The 24469-nt window shown below is 40.2% G+C and overlaps 2 protein-coding genes across 3 annotated transcripts in view; one reads left to right on the top strand and one right to left on the bottom strand.

Annotated features, from left to right (window-relative positions):
- Window positions 1-10624, top strand: part of KPNA1 (karyopherin subunit alpha 1) — a 52787-nt gene extending 42163 nt beyond the window's left edge. Inside the window, exons 12-14 of the mRNA XM_052794436.1 lie at window positions 5083-5210; window positions 5942-6120; window positions 7594-10624. Coding sequence (XP_052650396.1) covers window positions 5083-5210; window positions 5942-6120; window positions 7594-7781 — 495 coding nt within the window. The 3' untranslated portion in view covers window positions 7782-10624. The remainder of the gene's footprint in view (window positions 1-5082; window positions 5211-5941; window positions 6121-7593) is intronic.
- A 4699-nt stretch (window positions 10625-15323) lies between these two features.
- FAM162A (family with sequence similarity 162 member A) lies at window positions 15324-24426 on the bottom strand. Of its 2 annotated transcripts, XM_052794439.1 has the most exons (6): window positions 24208-24426; window positions 23697-23923; window positions 23090-23215; window positions 20669-20777; window positions 17376-17484; window positions 15324-15581 (listed from the first exon to the last, which is right to left on the bottom strand). In XM_052794439.1, the coding sequence occupies exons 3-6, from the start codon at window positions 23166-23168 to the stop codon at window positions 15486-15488; spliced, it is 393 nt and encodes a 130-aa protein (XP_052650399.1). In that variant the 5' UTR covers window positions 23169-23215; window positions 23697-23923; window positions 24208-24426; the 3' UTR covers window positions 15324-15485. The 2 variants fall into 2 exon arrangements, with proteins under 2 accessions (XP_052650399.1, XP_052650398.1); XM_052794438.1 differs by lacking the exon at window positions 23697-23923.
- Between the last annotated feature and the right edge of the window lie 43 nt (window positions 24427-24469).

Below are 24469 nucleotides of genomic sequence, written 5' to 3'. Positions count from 1 at the left end.
CTATATTCACAGCTGCCAGCTAGGGTGGTGACTGTAATCTTGATTTGTTAAAGGTAATGAGAGAGCTTGCAGGAGCAGAAAAACAGTCATGCTGTAAGAATTGGTTGCTTTCACATTTATGTGATGAATCATATCTAGACACATGATGCCAACACTTGCATACTAAATGTATATGTGTATTTTTTGCATATCATAAGTGATTTATTTGTGGGAACCAAAAAGAGGAGAAGCAAATTCACTTGGTATTGACCAGCTCAAAATACTAATTTAATATACACTGCTGAAGACCTGCTCCCTAACAGTGACTACAATGTATTTAGATTCAGCATCCATGCAGATGTAATAAAACTCTAAAACTTCACTTTTATCTAGCTTCACTCTTTAAAAATCAAATACTATAAAGTGAAGAAGCTTGATTAAAATAAATAAGAAGGATAGAATGTTTCCAAGAGACAGGCAACCGTCTTGAAGGGCTACAGCACCGGGATACCATCTGTTAAAAAAAAAACCACAAACACAAACCAACAAAAAAACGCAAACACAAAAAAGTTGACACTTCAAAAGTGAGGGCAGGATTTGCTGAAGGGCTGAGCATTACAATTCAGTTCAATTTCAAATTAAATTTGAAAATTCAGTTTTCAATTAAAATTCAGTTTCAGTTTCCTGAAAGACTCATAGTTACAATTCAAGATGGAGTTCAGTTCCAACAAATATGAATGGATGCAGTTGGGCAAAAATTTCAGTGTTAGTTTAATGTATTAAAGGATGAGCTCTGGATTACCTATTATGCAGAAAAGAGATTTCTAATGTATTTTGAAGATACCACCTCAGTGCCTAGTAGTAGCAGCCTAAACCAAATGTGAGTATTAGAAAACATCAGGAAAAGGATAAAAAAAGCCCAAAAGGGGAGTCCTTATTCTTGTTCTAGTATAAATCTTCACTTCATCTTCAGTAGCTATACCAGCTACTAGAAAGAAAATTAACACTATCCCAGCCAAAACCAGGACAGGCATGTGTGAGGCAGTTGCCCACTATTTTCCTGAATGGCCAAGGCACTTTTCATTTTTCAAGGAATAGTGGAACATTTGAACAGGTGACAGAGTGAGATCTGCAGCAGTTTGTACATCACTCCTTAGTTTACAACTTGATTTTTTTTTTCATTTCCTTTTTATTTCTTTCACATGTTTCTAAAGTTCTTGTTGAACTGAAATCCCTTAACTGTGTTCACTTTGTTTGAAAGCTATGCTTATCTTGAGCATTTTATACACACTACGTTACTTTAGTCTTCAACACGCTTCCACATGTCAGGCACACAGTATAGTAAGGCTAAAAAAGTAAAGTAATTTGAATTAACACTTTCTAAATCTGCAGGAGTACCTCATCCTGCCACAGTCCTTTAAGGTTTTGCTCTGCCTGAGGTTTGCTTTTCTTCAAGAAAAAACCAAAAAACCCCCAAATTCTATTTCAGTAGTTGACTATTTTATCACTTAAAAGGAATTTAACAGAAAGGGAAACATGGCCTGTTTGTTTCCACAATAACTGTTGTTCCCACATAAAATATCATAGAACTAGGAATCCTTGGGCATTCTAGTTTGGTTTCAAGAGTAACTGCTGTGGGCAAGGCTGCAAGACATAGGGTGTAGATAATAGATGCTGCTAGCACTTTCTCTGTATTAATGCTTTATTGTTTCTACCCTTGCTGAGCTTAACTGGACTTTTGAAATCCAGTGAAGATATTAAGGTTAAAGCAAACTATTTTCTGACCTAGTTAATGTTGGGTTTTGTGGGATTTTTTTTTGCTGCTGTTTTTTTTTGGTTTTTTTTTTTTAAATCTAAGCTCTAAGAGTTTCAACTGTTGACAGGCTGCTAGTTGAAAAACTTTGCTGTACTACAGAGGGACAGTTAAGTACCTTTAACTGGGACTCATGCTAGCGTGAGGTGGTGACAACACTTGGATTGCATGTCAAGCAGTAGGAAAATAAAAAATAAAAATATAGTGACTGATAATCTGCTTCTCTCTTGAGCCAGTCTCTTTCAGTGAAGTGCCTTATGAGAGGCTGCAATTCATCGTGGTGCTTTAACCTGTTCTGCTTTGGTAAAGATAGCCAACTTCACTGTATAGCAGAAAGTAAACAAGGTGCCTGTAGCCTTTTACACAATAGAATAAGAAATAGAAATAAATAAAAATAAGTAGAACTAGAAATAAGAGCACTCACCCAAGACATGAGAGACCTGGATTAATTTCCTTCTGAAAAGGTTCAAATGCACATTTCTCCGCTCTGAGTAATTTTACCCCCCAGTCTTTGCAAAATTGATTGAGGCAGAAAGAAAACAATAACATTCTTTTGTGATTCTCCCACTTGCTTGCTGCCCTCCCATTGCTAGTTCCCTTTATTGTGGAATTCTCCTACTATTTTACAAATTTAAATTGAAACATTTTAAGGTAACTTTTTTTTTTTTTTTAAAAATTAAGAAGGCTCAAAGTATGTTACTGCCTGTCAGCTAAGATGTGCTTAGTTCCATGTCATCATGTAACATACTCTGATTTTAGTACTTACTGAAGAAGTTGGTTTTAAGATGACACTTTCTAAGGAAATAAATCTCATGTAAAAGTTTTCTTTTGGGGAGAAGGTTTAAGAAGCAATAATGAGTTTTTTGACTTGTTCTTTGCTAGAGTAGTAAAATACTAATGCTGAATAGTAAAATACTAATGCCCTCACATATCCTATGCTATATCTGTACCAAGCTCTTCGGTAGAGAATACTTAACATCCCTTAACACACTGTTCTTATAAGGGCTTCCACCTCAACGACACCCTTGTATAGCACTACCTGGACTCACATAAAACATAAGTGTAGACTGCCAAGTCCCCTTTCTCCTCTCCAGCTGATCAGGACTGAAGTTCACTAGTGAAAACACGCGTGCCCTCACTCTCTAGATCCACAAGCACGCACGCACAGTCGCAGATCTCTTGAATATCCATGTGGGCTCTCTGCCCATCTGCTGTCTGTGGCTGGATCATGAGCTCTCTTAACTCGCTGTACTTGGTTCCTACTCACGGGCTAGTTCAGCTTGATTCTCACTAGGAAACAGATGCACATGTTTGTCTCAAGCATCCCCACACTCGCAGACCCCTTGAATATCAGCCCAGGCGCTCTGTCCATGCCTGGATCCTGGGCTTCCTACTTGCTGCCTGGTCCAGTTTGCCTGCAAATTATGTACACCATGATCCTCAGCTCCCACTGTCACATTTGGGGATAATGTAAATCCCCCCCCATCGCACAGAGCACCCCAGAAACATGCTCCCTCCATTGACCCCTCCAGCTACTGATGCTGAGACCCCCACCTGCGCCAGTTGCTGGCCCCACAGACACACAGGTTTCTCCTGAGGTCTGATCCGGTTCCTGGCCCAAATTCAGTCATGCTGATCTCGGTTGCTAGCGCCTAATCCTTAGAGCACTCCTGCGGTCTAGAGAAGGAGGTTACATGGTAAGATAGTTAAGAAAAGATTTGTTATTAAGTTCTGCACAGTCCCACTTGTCCCTGTCTTATCAGTTACAAAGTCCAGGCTGGCTCGATGCAAAGCCGTGCCTGTAGTTTGTTAATGGCCCATTAATTAGTGACTGGAGCCTTTCCTCCTTTGTGATTGTCTCTCTTATCCCTTGCCTATCAGGTTTGTGTCACTGTATGTTTTATTTATTACTTTCCTGTTATTTATATCTCCCTTTGAGCTGAAAAGGGCCTTGATCTGATAACCTTAATGAAGCAGATGCTCTCACGTTCTGTCTACCCTTACAGTGTGTTGCTTTTGTATGTTTTTAAGTGTTTTTTCCCAGTAAAATATGTTGGGGGAAAATGCACTCTGTTTTTTGAAGATACTTTTATCTTTTGTCTTTTTTTTTTTTTTTAAATAGCTAGCTCCTGTTTATGACCTACCACTTCCAGCATTCATGTTCAAAAATTTCAGTTAAGGACTTTCTGCCAAATATTCTTTGCAAGTACAAATCTAACATAACATGGCATGATGGAAGTGTGAGTGGTTTTCCTTGAGGGTCCTAGACTGCTGTATTAGAAGTGTATATTCTGTGGTAAAGGAGACAGTGTTAATGGGACTGTTCGTACAACTGATAAGTGGTATGGATTTACAAAGCAGTGCAGATGCCCAGACAAACAGGAATGGTAAAAGAAATACTAAGCAGTTGTTTTTTTCACTGGGTAAACTTCCACACTCTGAATTGGCTATAGCTTTTTGCTGTATGTAATCTGTTAGTTTTCTTCTGCGAAGCTCCTTGAAAAGGATCTCTTTGGCTTTCTTTGAATTTGCCTTTATCAGTTCTGTGATGACTTATACTTGTAAAACAGTAGTTTAAAAATATAATCCTAAGCTCTTGCTTCTTTGACTGATCCTTATGAAGTGTTTCAGACCCTTGTCATACGTGTGTAACTACACTGGTTTCGTTTGTGTCTTATTGCAAAAGGCTCTTTCCAGAGGAAGTTACTAGAAACTTTGAGTTGCTGACTAGTTACTCATTTGACTTGTATCAGTTTGGTGAGCTCAGCAGTTAACCATACTACCAAACCATCTGTTGCTTTGTCTTTTCACCAGGAAAGAATATATTGGTGCTTGCTTGTTTTGCGGAGTTCTTACAATCTTTGCTCTGTTGTCTCACCCAGTGGAAATGTAGTATGATACACAGGCTTACGAAGTTTTTTTTCTCTGTTTAGGGGATCTTAATGACTTAGTGGATCTTAATGACTTAGTGGTTTACTGACTTAATAGCTGAGTGGTTCACTACCTGGAAAAATAAGGGGAGTATGGTATTCTTTTGCTGTCAAGGTACGATTAGGTAACACATTAGATACGGCAGTCACTTCAGTCTGAATGTGTTTTGAATTCTTTTGGGATAAGCACAGATCCCAGCAATAGCTAAAGTTTTGAATGTAAAGCTAAAAACTGATTTTTGCTCCTTGATAAGTAGCATTTCATTGTTTAATGTGTTGTGCTGAGCATAGACGTAAACTAGCTCAGGACAAGGAAGTTACTTCTCATCTATAACCCTGACATGTCATTTCTTTTTGCAGACAGTCATAGATGCCCATATCTTTCCAGCTCTTATAAATATTTTGCAAACGGCTGAGTTTCGGACAAGGAAGGAAGCTGCTTGGGCAATCACAAATGCAACATCTGGGGGCTCTGCTGAACAGATCAAGTACGAAATAGTTCAAATCCTTCAATGCAATTGAGTGAATTAGTGTTTGTGCAAGAAATCAAACTAATATTGTAGAAACTGGAAAACCTTTCTGTATGCTTCCAGTGTTGTATCCAGAGTTTTGAGTTGTGAATGAGCCATGCATTCCTTTAGGGAGAAATCGCATAAGTATTTCAGCTGTAATACTTATTTTATTAATGGAACCATTTCTCTTATGTGACAAAACTAAATGCAACTTTTAAAGCGATTTCTTAGTAGTCATTGTAGAGTGTAACAAAGTGCATTAGCAGTCTGGAGAGGAATAGCTCAGCCCCTCAGACAAGGGCATCATGTGCATTGTTCTTCCTGTTTAACTTCTACTGGTACATTATGCTTATATGCAGTTTTGTATAAAATAAAATAATAAAATTATAAATATATTAAATTAATATGGTTGATGTTAACAGAAAGATATTTATAAATTACAGGATTAAAATTTAAGTTACAAAATTAAATTATTATTTCATATCTATAGAGAGAGACAGACAGAGAAGGTGTATTGAAGTTATTTTCATTGTTTGAGCAGAATTGACTAGATACAAATAAGTGTCTATGATTTCTCTAGTTTCTCCAGTCAAGTTTATATTTTATCTGATTGTTTTGGTTAGTAGACCTTCATGCTAAGTGCTTAAATGGCTACGCTAGTTATAAATTTGCAGACAATTTACTGGGTTCCATGTGGTGTTTTTTAGGTATTTAGTAGAACTGGGATGCATCAAACCACTCTGCGACCTCCTTACAGTAATGGACTCAAAGATTGTGCAAGTAGCACTGAATGGGCTGGAGAACATCCTGAGGCTTGGAGAGCAGGAATCCAAACGCAGTGGCACTGGCATTAATCCTTACTGCGCTCTTATTGAAGAAGCGTATGGTATGAGCAAAACATCTGTGGAAGTCAGGGGTTAAAGCAATGATCATGAACCCATTAGATTTTCAGTAGACCCAATTCTATTAATTTCCTCATCAAGATTATCTGAAAATTAACTGTTCTTTGACAAGTCTCCATATACCAATGTCCTCCATCTTTTACATTATCTTTGTCTGTATGTAGATTGGAGACGGTGTGTGCAGATCGTCTTTTCTTAATTTCTTTTGACCCTGAGGGAACCTTCTGGGTGTCATTCAGCCTCAGTATCTTCCCTCCACAGCAGATAAAAGTTCAGGCACACTGCTCTGTCACTCAGGTTTCAGATCTTTCCCCTTTCCTCTGTGCTGCTCTGTAGAATTACGGCAGCAGCAGCAACTTCTTTGTTTGCCTTTGCTGTGCTGAGGTTCTGGCATGTACCTGCATGATTTCACCCCAGTTCTGAGGTACTGCTGCTCTTAAGGTTAATTTTCTTGTTGATTGGCAAGTACTTGTTAAGATAAAAATGGGTTATCAAGAGGAGTATAGAGGAGGATAGTATCACTGAACATGGTTTCTTGAACCGTGGTTCCCTTCATGGTTACCTTCACTTCCAGGGAAGAGTTATATCAGAACAGGGTTTTTTCTTGCCTGCTTCTAGGTTTTAACTTCCTTTTTCTGTCAGTGTTGCAGAAATGTCTATAGAGTATCAGAGAATTGTTTCCTCTAGTCTTCATACATAGTAAAAGGAGCAGACAAGAAAGCCACTACAGTTCCCAATATTAGAGATTTACTAGAGTGGCTAAGACTGGGATTTCATTATGGCATCATTTCTAGGTATCAGAGATAGTTTAGCTTGCTGTGTTATTGCCATTTGTTTCTGACTACAAGGCCTGAGTTTGCCCATCTGCTTAATGTCTGCCCAGAACCTAGTTGCACGAGTTTAACTGCATTGTATATACATGTGATACAGATCAGGTAATGGAGTCTCCATCCCTGGAAGTTTTGAAGACTTGGCTAGCCACAGGTGACCTCATCTGGTGTTGGTAGTAGTGCTGGGCTGGGCTGCAGGTTGGACTAGGTGATTACCAGAAGTCTCTTCCACCTTGCAGTTAGGCGATTCTGTAGTCATGGTCCTTGTAAACAAAGCACTGTGAACACATATTCAGGAAACGTGGTCCTAAAAGTCTCTTCAGAAAAAGTCTTTGAGGTCTTGTTCTTTACCTATTCAAGCTTGTTGATTTCATTTTTTCAGTGAAAAGGTAGAGGCAGACAGAAAGTATGAAACACATCATACAGTTACAGGGAACTCTGTAGTTCAACCTGTTTTTCCTTGGTTGTGGAGAGTACAAGTTGGGTAAGGGTCTCCACAGAGGGACCTGTTCTTTCTGAAGGTGGGAGAGAATTGTCATGGAACTTGATGTTCACAACAGACTGAAAATGATCACGGTCATGTGCTTTCACCGAGCTGTAACTTTAACGTACGTCTTTTCTCTGCAGGTCTGGACAAGATTGAATTCCTGCAGAGCCACGAGAATCAAGAGATTTATCAGAAGGCCTTTGATCTGATTGAGCACTACTTTGGAACAGAGGATGAAGACAGCAGCATTGCCCCACAGGTGGATCTTAGCCAGCAACAGTACATCTTCCAGCAGTGTGAGGCTCCCATGGAAGGCTTCCAGCTCTGAGGTGCCCCTGTGCTTTGTGCTCCTCTACCTAGCCAGTCCTGTTGTCGAGCCACAAGCCACCCGTGGAGTGATTCTCTCAACGTTTTCCATAACCCTGTTTGCGCTCATTCGCTTGCCTTGTGCACATGCTCTTACATACGTCTGGAAAACTTTTGGCTCTCCGTGGCAGGATGCCCCCTCCTTGGCAAGGGGTTGCCAGAATCACCTTTCTCCTCTAGATTCTGAACCTCTCCACTGTCATCTGCGTGGAGTTGAGGCACCTTTCTATACTTTGAGATATTCCCTGCTCCTATTACAGGAAAAGAATCCCTCCTCCACTAGCCCCCGCACTCCTGGCATCCAAGATAAGGCTGCCTTTCTCTTGTATTTGCTGCAGTGTGTGCCTGCAGTCCGGGGAGACACTCAGACTTTCTGAGAACGTAGCTGAATTCATTCCCCGTATTCTTCCCTGGATGCCTCTTTGGATGGCTGTGTGAGATGCATTAAATCTTCACATGCAATGTATCTACTTTGCTGTATGTGCCAGCTGGGGTTATTGGCATATGGAACATGTTACAAGTAATGGAATAAGTTCTCTATCCCCTGCAACAACAGGCTGCAATGGACATGTTTTCTGGTTCTTAAGAATACTGAACACATCTGGCCCCATCCCTTCTCAACACTGAGCTCCCAAGCTGGATTGCAGACCACTGTGGAGATTTGTATACCTTCCCAGTTTTTCCTCTCCATCCACAAAAAAAGAGCCTGTGAATAGGTCACTCTTACCACCTCCCCAGAAATGACTTTCCAAACCAGCTTCTAGAATGGAGAAACTACCCCCACTTCTGCTTGCCAGCACAGTATGATCCAGCTGGGCCTTCCTTAAAAATCAAGCCCTTTCTGACTTCATGCTCCAGAGTCTGGTCTTTGGTATTACAGTTATGGCTGAAAAATTCCTGTCTGCCTCTCTACATTTTTACACAGTGTGACTTGAACAGATTTATCTTCTGAAAAATTACCTTCTGAATACAGAAATCTTAATTTGTAAAACTTAGCACAAGGAGCGTTAGATCTCCTTTTTACAAGACAAGAGCTTCCTCTCCAGCTCACCTGATAAAATAAAGAGTCCTCCCAGTCAAGCCCCTTATTTAACAACTAAAATGACACTACATTCAAAGGATAGTACTATTACACCCGGATCCACCTGGCCCTTTCATTTCATTTTTCCCTTTTGCTGTTTATGGGACTTCAGGTGAATTAGCATGGAACGCATGGTTCCTACAGGTGACATCTATAAGGCATTGCTGACTGCATGACAGCTGTCATCCGCAGCTGTAGACTGCCCTTCTGCTAGCAGCATGTTCTTGGCTCCGCAACCCGCTTGGATCACAGACATCTGATGCAAAGGCCAGCCACTCCTCACTGAGTTCAGCTGACATTGACACCAAACTCTTCACACAACTGGGGAGATGCCACGTGATTGAAAGTGGCGGTTCCATTTCTGTAAATGCAATGGATTCTCCAGGCCGTCCGCTCCCCCCTGCATCGGGCTATGTTCTTTCAAGCCATTTTGGATGCTTGGAACACATATTTGTCCAGTGTAAACATTTCAAAATCGCCACTGACAGCTGCAGCGTCATGTACCTGTGGTAAATGTTAGTGGCAGAACTGTCTGCAAGATCCTCCTTATGACTCCTCTCAGTGACAAGCCACTGCAAAAGCAAAACCAGCCCATTGGATACAGAATAATAAAAAGATATAAATCACTTGTCAAACTGCTGAAAGAAGCTAGGCAAAGGCCTGAACATCAGCTCTGTGTGACCATTATTTAAATACAGTCTTCAGTTCTGTCTGTGCTTCAGGATGGAGACTCTGACCTGTGTGGCCACTGCAGAAGCCACCTGCTGCCTCCCTAGCTAAGCCAGTTGGCCTCCCCCTTCCCTCTCCCAGTTATTTTCTCTAGTGCTGCTTTGTGCTGAAGGAACATTTAGTTTACTGCACTTGATCTGTAAATGGACTTCGATTCTTTGTAATTTTAGGGGGTTAAATTTGGTGGTTAATTTAAAAAAAGCAAAAAACCCCTCAATGTTGCCTTTACATCACATATAAATAACTGTGTTTCTCTTTTCTTGAAGGGTGATAGAAGCACTGATTAGTAGCAAAATCTTGTTTTAGCTTTTGGATTTTTTTGTGCTGGATTTTTTTACGTGTAAATTTCCAATAACATGTCATTTCTATAAGATTTGTTTAAAATCATGTACCTCTTATTGGATGGTATAAAAATGCTACATATTTTGTAAACAAATCTGAGCAAAGTGTGTGTGCATATATTCTGTATATTCATATATGTATATTCTGTGTATATATACACTAGTGTGTATATATACATATATACACACACACGTATATATATACACACATGCCTATGTGTGTATATATATACATATCTATATATCTATATATCTATATATATATAAGTGTTTTCTCTTCCAGGCTAGTGAAAACAATGTGGTGCATTGGCGTTTCCCTCCCCTGCCCCCCAAGAAAATAATGACAATTGCCTCTAAATGAGTGAATTAAAAAAGAGTCCATTTAAGCTGAATGGTGTGCCTTCCTGTGTAAGGAGCCTGGCCAGTGTGTGTTACTTTTGCCGTGGATATGTGAATTCAGAGCAGATAAGTATAAATCTTTAAACTTGGTATGTTTGTTTGAAGTGACAGGCCTGGTTGACACAGGTAATATTGTTGTCATATATACTTAGACTGTGTAAGGCATTTGACTGGTACTGCGTAATATTTTGACTGAAAACTAAACCAATACAAAAATCAACATGGCACACATTAAATGGATTAAAATGTGGTTAACTCATAGGTCTCAATTTAATTTTAAATGGTGCTTAATTGAGTGTATTTCTATCAGGACCTTCCAGCAACCAGTTCTTGGCCTTGCTTTACTTAGCCTTATTAATAGGTTGAAAAGAAACAAAATCTACTTCTAACAAAGGCTGCAAATTATATGAGTATGGAAGGGAGATCAGACTTGTGAATTATGAAGGGAACAGCTCGCTGATACAGACTGATCAGAATTACTTGGTAAGCCAAGGGCAAGTAAACTATTTGCATTTTAATAGAGCCAAATGTGTAGTGTAACATTACCCATCTAATAAATAATGTTCAGGCCACAGGTGAAGGACTCTGTTTTGGAGGAAAAGCGCTGCTGAAAGAGTATGAGGATCATTATACGTTACCGCTTGAACGCTACTTCCTAACACGATTCTGTGCAGCTAGTGTAACGCTCACAGGTACAAAAAGAAGTCTTTAGCAGAAATGGGGAATTTGCGTTAACTTTGTGTTTGGCATTGGTGAAACTCTTTTTTTACAGGATCGCTCTCGGTTTTGCTATCAGCACTTAAAAAGGGATGCTAAAAAATTTGGAACAGCAATGACTGTAAAAACGTAAGTTCCATTCAGTTGAGAAGTGAGGCACTTTTTTATTTTAGTCTGACATGAGAGTAAGGAGGGTTATGTCCCCTGCTAGAAACATTGAAACCATTATTCTCTGCTTTCCTGAAGGATGTGCTGCTGCTCAAACAGGAACTATCTCAGAGAATGCCTCTAGCTTCCACTTTTGTGAAGGTCACACTGTGTTTTGAATGATCTGTTCTTGTTCTGTGTGTAAGTAGGAGGCAGCGTGGTCTTGTGTAGGGGATAGGGCAGGGAGCTGTTGAAGTTGTTGGGTTCTTCTCTTAGCTCTGCCATGCAGTGTGTAGTGCCAGAAAAGTGATCTCACATATCTTCTTCTTCCCTTATCCTGAAAATTGAATGCATTTGTTTCTGTCTGCTTCTGGAGATCATATCTAAGCACCTTCCAAAAGCCCCACAGGCTGGTAAGGCAGAAAGATTCATGACAGCCAGGAATCTCTTGACTTCTTCTTGCAGCATCAGTAATGAGGTGGCACTATTACGCTCAGGTTTTAACAATGGCTAATTTTAAACTGGGCGTTAGAGAAAGGAAGGATGCAGGACTGCCTGGAATTGCTGTCAGTCAGTCCTGTCCGCAGCCCTGTAGTGCCTTTTAGGCTGTGTATTTGTTGGGGCAGCAAAGAGGAGCTATCATTCCTTCTGCTGGTAAAGTTCCCAGTGGAACATGGCAGGCAGGGTCACTCTCTTGGATTCAGGATACAACAGATGATGGGGCAGAAGGCTATGGAAAGCTCAATAACTAAGCCAGGACCAGTGCTTGGGGCTCCTGGGAAAACACCACACATGCAAACAATCATTTGAGGCAACTGCTGCCTAGAGACTTCAGCCTGTTCTTAAATTCCTGTGTTGGTTCCTTCATGCCAACCAAATACTGGTGGTCAAAGTCCCTTCACTTAATCTTAAAGGAAGGGAGGAAGGCAATGACCCTGGAAAACCTGTGTTCTTCAACCTGCATTTTTTTTTAACTGTCAGCACTGAGACTGTTGAAGAATCAAATCGTACCACCCCGTCCTACTTGTGACAGTGCTCCTGGCGATATAGCTCTGTGCTTCTCTGAGGATTTCCAGAACAGCTATCTTACCTCTGTGCAGTTTGCATCTCTGTGCCAGCTTTAAGTAATTCCCCACGTCTCCCAGTATGATTTCTTTGCTTCTGGAATTGGCACAAGCTTCTGGAATTGGCACGACACATCATTAGTGCTTTCCCATGCCAATTTTAGCCAGTAGACACGAAGGTCTTTCTTTAGATGCCTGAGTCTTAGTAGAAAAGTAAACAAGACCTCTTTGTATGCTGCTATGGCCATGTCCATAGGGCTCTTGTGTGCTCTTCTGAGGCAGTGTTCAGGTTGTCAGATTAATCATTGCATTAGGAAGTTTCCGTTGCCTTTGGAACAGGTACAGCAATCTGGCATATGGTATAGGATCGATTATTTTACTTTTTTGAATAAATGTGAATGGTCTTGCAGACCAAGCCGAAGGGGAGAAAGAAAATGAAATACTGTTTAAGGGCTTAGTACGTTCCTCTCCATCAGGCACTGTTAAAAGGCTGTAGGTTAAAGCTCTGAGCTAATCAGGTGGTCCGAGGTGTATTAAGTTCTCCAGTCAGCTAGACTGGCTGCTTAGGCCAGAAACGCGTGCTGTTTTTTTAACCATTGTCTGTGTTTAGAAGTGCTTTCTTGGAAGCCATCACACTAGGAAAGAGGTGGTTTCTTTCACTGCCTCACTGAGAAAGATTTACTTCATTTTTCTGGTACCCAACTACTTACAAAGAAAATACTGCAGTGGTTGGGAGTGAGCTGGAGACAACACAAAGCCCAATGGCTCAGGCTTTTATTTGAGACTCTGGAGCCTGCATGGAAGCTAAAAAAACCACAAAGGTGTGTAGTGATGCACAATTTTTATGGTAGATACTGAAATGGTGGCGATAGCAGAGTGATAGAAGGAAAGGGTGTATGACTTCTACCTGGAGCTTTTGAACTTATAGAAATCTAAGTGAAATGAAAAAGTGGTGACCATTGCTGCTCTGAAGTGTTGCTTTCTAAGTGGTATTTTACATATTTTTTTTTGAAATACTTTACCAGCTGGATGAGTCCAAATAGTTTTATTTCAAAAACTAGATGAGGTACCTGTCCGTTCGGTTCACAGAGTGCACTCAGGTGCTTACTTGAAAGAGGCATACTTTTGAGATGCATGGTTTTAAGCTCTGCCATCACCAAGCATAAATCAAATCACAAGTTTCTCTTCGTGGTAACCTGAAATATTGTCTGAAGTGCATGTTCTCCTTTTTGGTCTCATTTAATACATACGTGAGCACAGGCACACAAATTTGGGAAGATGTTTTTGGTTCCCACCTGTGTGCCTACTGGTGTGGCAAAGAACCAGAGCTGTCATGGAAGATCTGTTCACATACCTGCAGTGGAATTAAGCGTGACTTGCATTCAGTGCTAAATGAGTGGACAAATCTGTGGAAGCCTGCTCTGCTTACTTGACGTCATACTTGCAATAATTGCCTTACAGAGAATCTGATGACAGGTTGTGGCATCACCTGAAGGTCATAACTTCTGTGGTGGAATGACTGCACAGCTTGTTTGATTGGTTATATCTCGTCAATATGAGTGGTACCCAGAAATGCAATTAATAGAAAGATGGACTGCAGCAGCTATTTTCTAGCTCTAGAGTAAAAGGCAAAGTACTAGAGAGGACTGACTGCACTAGATACTGCTTCTCTTTTCCAGGTGTAAAGACAAGATTTACCCTGCATTTTTGTAGGGCTTTTAATTTATTCAGCAATAGTGCTAATTTTTAGTAGTACAACAAAAATAATCAGGAAAAAGTTTCAAGAAGAATAATCTGCCTCCCACTATCAGGAAGCTCACAAACTAAATCTGTCAAACCCATCTTCCCCTTCTGCTTCTGGAGTCCCCAGGGCCAGTTAGCAGGCAGTCCTGGGAAATAACATAGTTTCGAGCAGTCCTGACAGTTCCAATCTACGTTTCCTTCCAAATGAACTGAAAGGAGGAGGAAAAATACTGTCTCCAGTTGCTGCAGGCTGTTCAGCATGAACATTATGTGACTCTTCTGGGATGAATGCCAGAAATAGGACTGTTGGGAGTTGCTTTTTGCAGGTATTACTGGGTCTGCTACTTCTAAAACTTCAGGCAGACGATCTTTAAGTGGGCTAGTATCATGAAAGCACAGATGATGATTTAAAAGGGGGGAAAAATGCAAATAAATCTAAATAAGGTTTGGAAAAAAGAGCTCAGCAGCAGAGAGCAGGAATGCCTGATTGACTTTTTCATACTCGTGTGCCTCCAATGAATAAATCTGGTAACATAGGTTGAAGCTGTTGCTCAGTATTCCTCAAAATAATAATCTCTGTTCCCTTAGATCAGACATTCTCTCAACTCACTACCAGCTCTGATGTAAAAACCCTTAGGTTGTCATCTGCAACACACTGATTCTCTGCAATGCCATTTCACTTTTGATCTCCCTCCTCTTTTTATCAAAGGCAGGCAGTTCTTCGCAAAAAGTAATCCTTTACTTAAATGCAGCCAGAATATATTGGACCTAGACCAGGTAAGCAGACTTTTTAATAACGATCATTTTGATGATGTTAATGCAGGTCACACAATCATTCTTGACTCAAGGGCTCCCCAAATAACTGTTCTCTCTTGCACAAAGAGGAACATACAGAATATTTGAAGCAGCCGGTAACAGTATAGAATACATATAGCACCATTCTTCCTGAAGGAACCTTGGAGGGACCTGAAATAGTCAGTGATAGCAGATGACAGCCCAGTGAAGGTATTTTTTATGTACAAGTGGAAACCAAATAGGCTGTCCTTTTGTGTCCCACTTACATTCTCCTAACTAAGTGGTTAGTAAGAGCGTAAGACTTCATAAGAGAGACTGGTACCAAGAATGCAGGTACAGCTCCTGCAGTCTTTTAAAAGACACTTAGTCTAGTGCATAGCACATGTGAGAAACAACTATTCTGTCTGTCCAGTTTGCTCACTTGTCCTGTTCCACTAACCAGGAAAAAGAGACTTAGGAATAAAGGGGAGGTTTTTAGAAAAAGAAAATAGGTATTTCTGGTTTTATTAATTACAGGATAATGTATTCATTCTTTCTTGAACATGAGACTACAGAACTAACATACAGGAAAGATGCGACTATACCCTCCTTCCAGTGCTGAAAAGGACTCAGCTTTTCTTTCCCAGTCCTTGGTCTCTTCATTTTCTCCTCTAAGATTTAGCAGATGTACTCCGAGTAGCTTCCTCTCTCCATTGAGCTTTCTTCTCCAAGTTTATGCTTGTAAGAGATTCATTCCTTTTTACAGCCTACAATATAATGACAAAGCAAGAGCAGAAGGTATCACCTAAAGGACCACAGAGATGAAACTTGAATCAATAGTTTACAAAATATCTAGCCTATCCTTACCAAGGCATAGTTCTGTCAGCTTTAATGCCAGGAAGAGAGAGGGTTAAAATAAAACATCCAGAGACTATTTTGGCTTAAACTCATTACTTCTCTGGGAATAAATTAAACCCTTTTGTTAAGGCACTAGAAGATATATTCTGTGCTTCTGGTCAGTATTTAATACTAATCTCTTGTCTTCAGAAGTTAGAGGTACTGGAAACAAATCAAAAGTTAAACTTAATAGATTCCAGCTGCTGCGAAAACAAGGGTTCCAAAGCAGCTGTCCTCCTCTCTTTCTGGTGTTTGCATTCATACTACTACAATGTAAGAGGAAAATGTTCTGGGAATTGTCAGTGTTTGATCTCTTCTGCTAAAGCCAGTGAAAAACCTTTCCACTGTTTTGTTTCAGAGTGGTGCATCCTTTTCATTTTCATAGGTGAATGCTGACACAAATGTCACTTGACACTTCAGTAGTTCACAGTGCTGGGGTTGAGACTCTGTTACTAGTTTTAAGGTTTCTCTAGAACCCTTAGTAGTCTACAGAAACAAGTTTGAACATTGTCATCACAAGAACTGCTTCAGAGAAAGGCAGCATACAAATAAGGTTCTGCCCATCCATGTAGGTGCTTTAAGCTTAGGGTTTTCTGCTTCCAGTCATCCTTAAAAGAATGTAGTGGACTGTGTTTTCACTGTGCTTTTTATCCAAAGTAACATGACAATAAGCTGCACAGATTATATCCACATTCCTTAACTTTAAGACTAATGCTGCCAAGAGGCTTTAGCTTGGCTTCAGTACACAAAAAGCGCTCCTTGCTTCTTTACAGAAATACCTCAAAGTTAATAGTTCACCAACTGTGTTAAAAAACACATAAAATTAAAGCATGACTAACCTTTGCTGCACTTGGAATCTTAAACTTTACTCTCTTCATATGATGCAAATTAAATCATAGACCTAATTCTGCCACATACTGAACTTCGTTGATACCTTGTCAAATTCTATGTGAGGGATGCTCAGCATCTGCAGGACATGGGAGCTTTTCTATGAAACAGTTTTTCAATTCAACAAACAATAATTTGAGAAAACTTGTTCCATCCACACTACAGGAAGACTATTTTCTAATGCAATTAAAGGGCACAGAATTATTACTGACCATCTCCTCACTGTTTAAAAGACTTTTGAAAGTTCTCAAGACTGTTTGTGGAGAAACATACTCATTTGCTATTTCCATTATATTGATTCTATGAGTGTTGCAGCATGTAGAGAGGCATTTGTAACAGGTCCATACAGTCACTGTATGGGCCCCAGTGGCGCAAGGAGCATTTACCTGCCTACCAGATCCTCACCACAGAAGGTGCTCTTTCCTTTCAAACTCTCGCAGCCCATCAGGAAAATCAAGGCGTTAAAACAGTGCAAGCTAAAATTAAGTATTGCACTGAGAAAAAAAGACTTTTATTTTTTCTTTTCCTTTTAAAGGAAGCATATACAGTCTTAACAGTGACATCACCCTTTTCTGACTTGAGAATTAATCAATGAGGGTCACTTCTGGGGAACTAGACGGACTTATTTTTAGTTTTTACTCAGTGATAAAATGAAAAAAAAAAAAAACCCAAACCAAAACAAACCCGAAACAGAACAGTACTAACAATCCATAAGACGAACTGAGGAGTTCATGTGAAGATTGATTTGCACTCACCAGCCAAAAATCTGTGCTTACCTGCTTCCCTTCAATCACCATGACTATGCATCCCAATATTGTCAAGGCAATCATTACATAGCTGACCTTCACACGCAGTGTGGTCTTTGCTGCTCTGATTGTTTCAATCCTCAAGAAATAATAATAAAAGAACAGACTCATTATGAGAGACCCAAATAAATCATTTGGCTAATTGTTTAATTTCTCCTAGCATGCTCTCTGTAATTTGTATAATGCTAACAGTACTTGGCTCTTCACAAAAAGGTTTTAGAAGAATGGGAAGGGCTTATCCCCAGCTACCTTGGGAGATACTTGGTCACAAAGGCATTCCTTTCAAAGTTGGAAACAAACCCAACATTTTTAACTTCAGTTATGTAATTGTTAAGAGACAATATTGCCTTTCCAGACCACTGGACTGCAACGCGAAGGAGGAAGGCTGCAGTATTTGAGTATGGATGTTCACTATGGAGAGGACAGGAAAAAGAGAGGGAAGGTTTTACTAATACGATGTTTTTCTTAATGTTAGCTCCCTCTGTGCTCACTATCACCTTCCAGTATCTGCAAAGCCCTCCATATTAGAACCATGGTGTATTTAACATTGTTAAAACATGCATTTTCGCTCGATAGCAGAAGCATGGTAAAAACCGTTTGTCAGCAGGAATAAAATACATAGTGTTTAACAGTCGGGAGTTTCTTGGGCAGAGGGAAGCATTATCACAGCTTAACAATTCTTTCTGCCTGAACTTCAAAATAGTTTCATTTATGACACAGTCTATATTTTTGAGCAAGAAGGCTTCCTCTACTACAGGATTTCATCGTGCTATAGATGACATACTGGCTGCTGAATGTAATACTCCGAAATTCTGAATAGGACTTGGTAAAAGACTAGTGATTACTACTTCCCTCCTGCTAGAGTAAATAGTCTTAAGGTAATCTAAGGAGGCATGGAGGATTGTAAGCTTTCCAACATCAGCTTTGGACAGAGGACTCCTTTAAATCTTTCTGGTTTTTATTTCAGGGGGCTTATCTAGCCACACCAGTAGCTATACTACTCCTTTGGGAAACCTGTTGCCTAGTCTGCTGTTATCTTTTAAAAACCAGAAATGTTCCACAAAAAGAGTATCAGTTATTAGAGCCTTCCAGCTGTACATGTGGTGAGTCAAAACAAAAAAATAATTTAAGTTGGATTAAACTCTGAAGATCATTCTACCCAAATGACATCTCAGTTAGTTACAGCAAATTTAAAGTTCGTATTAGAGATACCAATACAAGAAGGGCCAGTGAAGCATAATGATTTTAGATGTGCTTTCCACAATAACCAAAGACCTATACCCTACATGTTTAACTCCCCTTGCAGAATTTAGAGCAGTTGACTCCCTTCTCAAGGGTCTAATATTCTCATTGATTAAATTTGGCATATTATAAAATTACAGATGACTAGAAAAGCATCAACATCATTTGATGAAAGAATAAATGCATGAAACTAGGTAACTATACCCCAGACTAACATGGATAGTGGATTTAATGGAACTGGGAAATTACCACTGTACAGAAACATGAGTGAATATGGAATCTTTTACCACATTTTGACCCTTGTACTTGGAGGAAAAAAGATACCAAAGGATCCATGATAGTTCAACATGGTAAATCACATAGGACCTGAGAATTGAAGAGAGTTTTGTCCTTGTTTTTGAAGAGGAGGGCAAGAGTGATTTGATCACTGTTTCAAAGTATTGATACGAGTACAAGATTTCTGATCATAGGGAACATGTCCATCTGCCATGAAACTAATAGTTAAATTTAGCTTCCAGGTTATTTGTTTCTGGTAATAATCTGCAATGAACAACTTGGGCGCAGGCTGCAATTAAGCTGAAATGCACAGAAGTGGGATTTAAAAACTTCATTAGTTAATTTTTTAAGTACCTTAGATGTGTTAGAGTATACAAGAGGAAAAGGTAGTTATCTGGACACAATTTGCATTTTAAATCAATTCAGTGGCTAAGATGAACATTTGTTTAATAAATGAGTTACTTCTGATCACCGCATCTTGCAAGATTAGCAAGTTATATTGCAAGCCCTTACAACCCACTCTTAATTCAGCTCAGAACAGGAAAACAAGCTTTTGTGCTTTTATAGTTCTCAATTGTCTTCTCAGCTTTGGCTGAACTATTTGCCTAAATAAAAAAAAAAGAATTCCCTATGCATTTGCAAAAATGGTCAGCTTTTATCAGAAGTTGGTTTGTCCTTTCAATAAACCATTGAAATGACTTGAATCGCTCTGCTAACTCTGTTTTCTTAAACACACTCATAACAAGCGTTTGGTATGCAAAAATACATGAACTGACAATTTAGTAAAGTTTTAATAATTTACACCTTTGTGTATTTCAAATGTAATTTTAAGAAAAATGATTCAATACAAAATTGAAGAATTCTTTTTTAACAGTATTTATCCATTGTGATACATTTAGAAAAAACTTGGGATACATGGGTGGATTTTCAATTCCCGTATGGTGCATCCAAACAGAATATCTTTAGAGGGCAGCTACATAGTTTGCTTACCCAAGTAGTACAAGATTTACTGTATCTTTTTAATGTAAATAAATACATATATTTAAAAGCATTACAAGCATGTTTTAAATAACTATACTATCACCAGGAATGTTTTTTAAACTAATAATCGCCTGTTGTTGTTAAGTTTGATCTTCGTTGTAGATAGACAAACTAGAACATCCAGTTTTATTTTCTACTTTTCACACAGGGCAAAGCATTGATATTTGGACTCCGCCAGCAACAGGGAAATTTTGACTATATATATTCTTTGTTAGGAAGCCTTTCCACTGTTCGTTAGTTTAGATTGCAAGAGTAAAGAAAGTTGGCCCATGCCCTCTAGACATTCATTAATAAATATTTTAAATGAGTTTCAGTTATTTTATAGCTGTATCGTGAAAGTTTCACACAATGGGAGACTGACATATAAAGAAAAGCACTAGAAAAAGCTCACTAATATTCGCAAAAAGCTTTTTTGATTGGGAGAGAAGAGTAAAAATTAACTGATTTGTGATGTTTTTCTAATGAAACAACTGATAGATGCTGGTCATCCCTTCAGAAAAAAAATCAAAAGGGATATATTATCTCAGCAATACAGAATTGCTCAGGTCATCTCATCTAGAAGACGATACACCAAACAAAGCAGTGTAAGATTTTTCAGCTGTGAAAACCCATTCCATTTAAGAAAAGTTATTCTGGAGTTACATTCAAGTAACTTACTCCTGTGTAGACAACATCTCTTTTACAGCTTCAAAACTGGCACTTACGAGACAGTCTCTGGTATATCCTCTGGTTTTTTGAAATGGCCTGCCCACAACAAAAATCTTTTCTCCCAGTCTGTAGGCTTGTGTCCAGGCACCCTCAAATGAGACCGACCTAAAAAAAAAAACCAGCGAAACGCACAAACAAACAAAACCCCAAAAACACCAAAAACAACAGTCAGAGAAGCTGAATTGCCACAGCTGTAATGAGACCAGTTAGGGTAAGCAATGCAGAATTTTATTTAAGATTGGTAGAGTTGGTTAGGGAACCAAAAGTATATCACAGTCAGATTAACAAACCTGTAAACATGGACTAAACTGAGGCCATGTGAGGAAAGCCCAATCTTGCCCAAGACCTCCGTATTTGTAGCTCTAAATTTGTAGAACGTGCTCCAGCATCTAAGCTTCCTAAGGTGCTGTGATATTATAGTTTTCCTATTACATTTGAATTAGTTAAAAAAAAAAATCAAATGGAACTGCTACAGAAAAGCCAATAAGTTGCACCATTACATCACAGAATGTTAACTTTTCCAGGCGGTGTGAGATTTTATCTTACCTGGAGGTATAAACAAACAGATGACCATAGGCAAAGATTAGTCCCTTAATTTTCAGCTCAGTCTTTCAAACTTCATATACAAAATATTCAGAATGTAATGGGGGAAGGTTTCCGTACATAATATACCATTAAAATCTAGCAAACAAAGTGTAAAGATAGACAGCTTTTTTTCTTTTTTTTTAAACAATGGGAGGTATCCTGTATGGATGTGTGCTGCCTCATGGATTCATGAATTATCTAGGAAGTAGGGTGGATACACAGTTTGCTGACAACACTAAGTTATTCAAAAACATAAAGAAGAGGGCTATGCGCAAAGAGCCGCAGGGCTTCAGAATCCCCAGTCCATGAGATGGCCAGTGAAACCCCACGTATATGAACAGGAAGCAATTCCAGTTCACATACAAATGGCAGACTCTAACCTAACCATTATTGCTGAGGAGTAAGTCCTCGGGGTTTCATAGAGTTTTTGGCAAAATGTTCAGTAATCGTGAGAAAGGGAAACAGCGTTACTAGCAATGATTAGGAACACAGACCAACACAAAAGCATTATTACGCCATTGTATAAAACCGTGACTCCAGCATTTTGAAAAGCATGTGAAATACTGATCCCTCATCTCAGAAACAGCTGAAATAGAACGGGCACAGTGAAAATTGGTAAGGACGACCACAGGTATGGAATGGCCACCATAAAAGAAACAGTATCATAGACTGAGACCCTCTGGCCTGGAAAAGCAGTAATTGAAGCTCCCTCCAGCACGACAGAGGGCACCAGAATGAGAAGTGACATTAGGAGTGTAAGTTACAATGAACAGGTCCTGTTTTGGAAGGGGTACTCAATCAAGGAACATCAGATTGAAAAAAGCACACCATCAGGTTCAAAAACAAACACAAGACTGTACTTGTTTTCTCGCAGCACGGTTCAGCTGAGGAATTCCTTCTCGGAGAACGTGGATGCTAAAAATATGTCCATCTTCAAGAGACTGGACAAATTTATGAAAGAAAAATCCAGTGAGGACCATTAAACACAAAGACACCGCCTCTGGGACAGCAGTCTAGGGGAGAAACACTATGTCTGCCCTCTTTCTATACTCTTCCTTAGATCCTTGCTATTGGTCGCCATTCCTATTAGTCTTTGCAAAAATGTACGGGGCGTCCTTTACTGGCCACTACAGGAGACATCACACCATTATGGAGACCTTTGGTCTTACCCAGTACAGCTGCATTATGTTTTTAACACAGAAGTATGCAAAATGCTTCACATCTGTATGCTCCTTTTATTCTAGCATCAGTAGGCCATGAAGGGAATCTGTTATACAGGAAGTCTGATCAGAGCATTGTAACTGTCCCCTATATAGTGAAAAAATGTTTCATGGCCTGAGCTTTACTTGACCAACTCCACCCTTAAACATGAACCAAGCCAATGATTCAGACTGACTCCCTCCTGCAGGACATGTTCAATTTTGTGAACAGCTGGAGTTGGCTGTAGTATGAAAAACTGCAGAAGTATTTTAGCTCGTACAACATTCCTAAACATCGGTAGTTTACATTGGGGTTGAACAGTCTGTTCTAGAGCACAGCTGAAGAGCCTCGGTGTAGGACTGCATGTCAGGTAAGATTCTAGTGACCTGCTACAAAGTGAAAGCTGTGTTATTGTCACAAGAAGAAATATTGACCCCTGGCTTTGTTAAAAAACAAGATTTTATTGCTAAATTTAGTGCTCGGTTTTTCAGTCTAAGGATCAGAATTCCCTCTCACAAAATCAGGAATATTAGCATCTATGTCAGCCAAATTCCTGTTCAGATGACTGCAGCCGGGATATCTAAGTATTTTGTGGCACGAAACATAGCATGATTGTTATCAGAAACTCTTACTTCTTGGCTGCAGTTGACTTTGTTCCTGGGGTTTAATGCAAAGCCGCCTGCTTATCTTCAGATCCACTCCTTCAGTCATCCTCAGAATTGAGGGAATATTTCTTCCCAGCAGTTTAACAGCCCTATCTGGAAGAGAAAGCAGAGGAAGCAAAGGGGCCAAATCTAACTCAGAATAGTAGAGAGCGAGAATACTACTAGTTTTTAAATGGAAGTGGTTGATTTTTTTAAACACAAGAGAAAAAAGAAAGAAAAACAGTAGGTACAAATCTAGTATTATGCGAGAAGCACCAGATTTAGTTGTAACAAAGCCTACCAAAGAAATTAAAGCTTGTCTATAAGCTAAGACTCGAGCTTGCCCATTAACCTTATTTCGAAAAATGGGAATGCAAGATTACAGCCTACAAGCAATTTCTGAACCACAATGCACATCACAACTTAAAGGAACTTATCTATTCATATGCTCCAGATATACTTTGGACAGCGCAATTTTAAGGACCGCACACCAGCATTCTACCAATCTTGTCACATCCCAAAAGCGAGTCGCAGACTTGACAGAGTCAAGAAAAAAGCCAAAAAAAGCAAAATCTTGCCGTATTGAGATACCTACTTTGTAGCGTATTAGAAAAGGACAGGGCACCTTATCTATGAAAACATATTCTCAAGAAAGAGCTTCTAATTCATTAATTAATAGAATGAAACAATTCTGAGGGGGAAAAAAATACTTGGAAAGGCAAAAGGGGACTTTTAAAAATAGAAATTGACTTATTTTTTCCTTCTTTATGCTAGCCGAAAACGTCTCTCCTACGAGAAACAGCTGCCCTTTACATTCCAGCTCTGAAAAAAGAAAAAATAAACGTACATTTGCAGCCGGCCCACCTCCCCAAACGAAACCAGCCAGCCTTCAAGCCTTAACGCCCATCGGGCACGGACGCTTCACCTCAGCCCTGCCGCACCGCCCGGGACCCGCCACCTCCGGGGGTCCCACCGGGCCGCCTCGGGCCCGACAACACCGCTTCACCCGCCGCCTTAGCGGGGGGGGGAACCGGCGGGCAGCCCCCGAACCTCCCAGAGCGGCGGCGGAGGCGTGTGCGTGGTGCGTGGAGGGGGGGTTCACTCACCAGCGCGTCCCCACATGGCGCGGCCTCCCGCCCCGGCGGCGTTACCCAGGCCCTCCCCGGCTCCCCTCAATGTCACCGCTGGGCCGGCGTGGCGTCCGGTCCCGTCCCGCCCCGCCCCGGCTCCGGGATTGGAGAGCGGTGAGGCGGTGAAGGCGGCCCGGGCCGCCGGTGTGGGACAGCCGGCCGTGAGGGGGCCGCTTCGTCGCGGGTGGGGGGAAGTGGGCGCCCGCCCTCAGGCAGGACCCGCCTCGCCTCGCCCCGC

This window comes from Harpia harpyja, chromosome 8, assembly GCF_026419915.1.
Source record: "Harpia harpyja isolate bHarHar1 chromosome 8, bHarHar1 primary haplotype, whole genome shotgun sequence".
Lineage (NCBI taxonomy): Eukaryota > Metazoa > Chordata > Aves > Accipitriformes > Accipitridae > Harpia > Harpia harpyja.
The sequence above is the reverse complement of the archived record's forward strand: the minus strand, read 5'-3'. Positions and strand labels throughout refer to the sequence as shown.

Excerpts from the sequence above, each read along its gene's own strand:
- FAM162A (XM_052794438.1), bottom strand. Across the intron at positions 17,485-20,668 it reads GATATACCAGAGACTGTCTC|GATTGAAACAATCAGAGCAG; the intron begins GTAAGTGCCAGT and ends TTATTTCTTGAG. Across the intron at positions 15,582-17,375 it reads TGGTGATTGAAGGGAAGCAG|GCTGTAAAAAGGAATGAATC; the intron begins GTAAGCACAGAT and ends ATTATATTGTAG.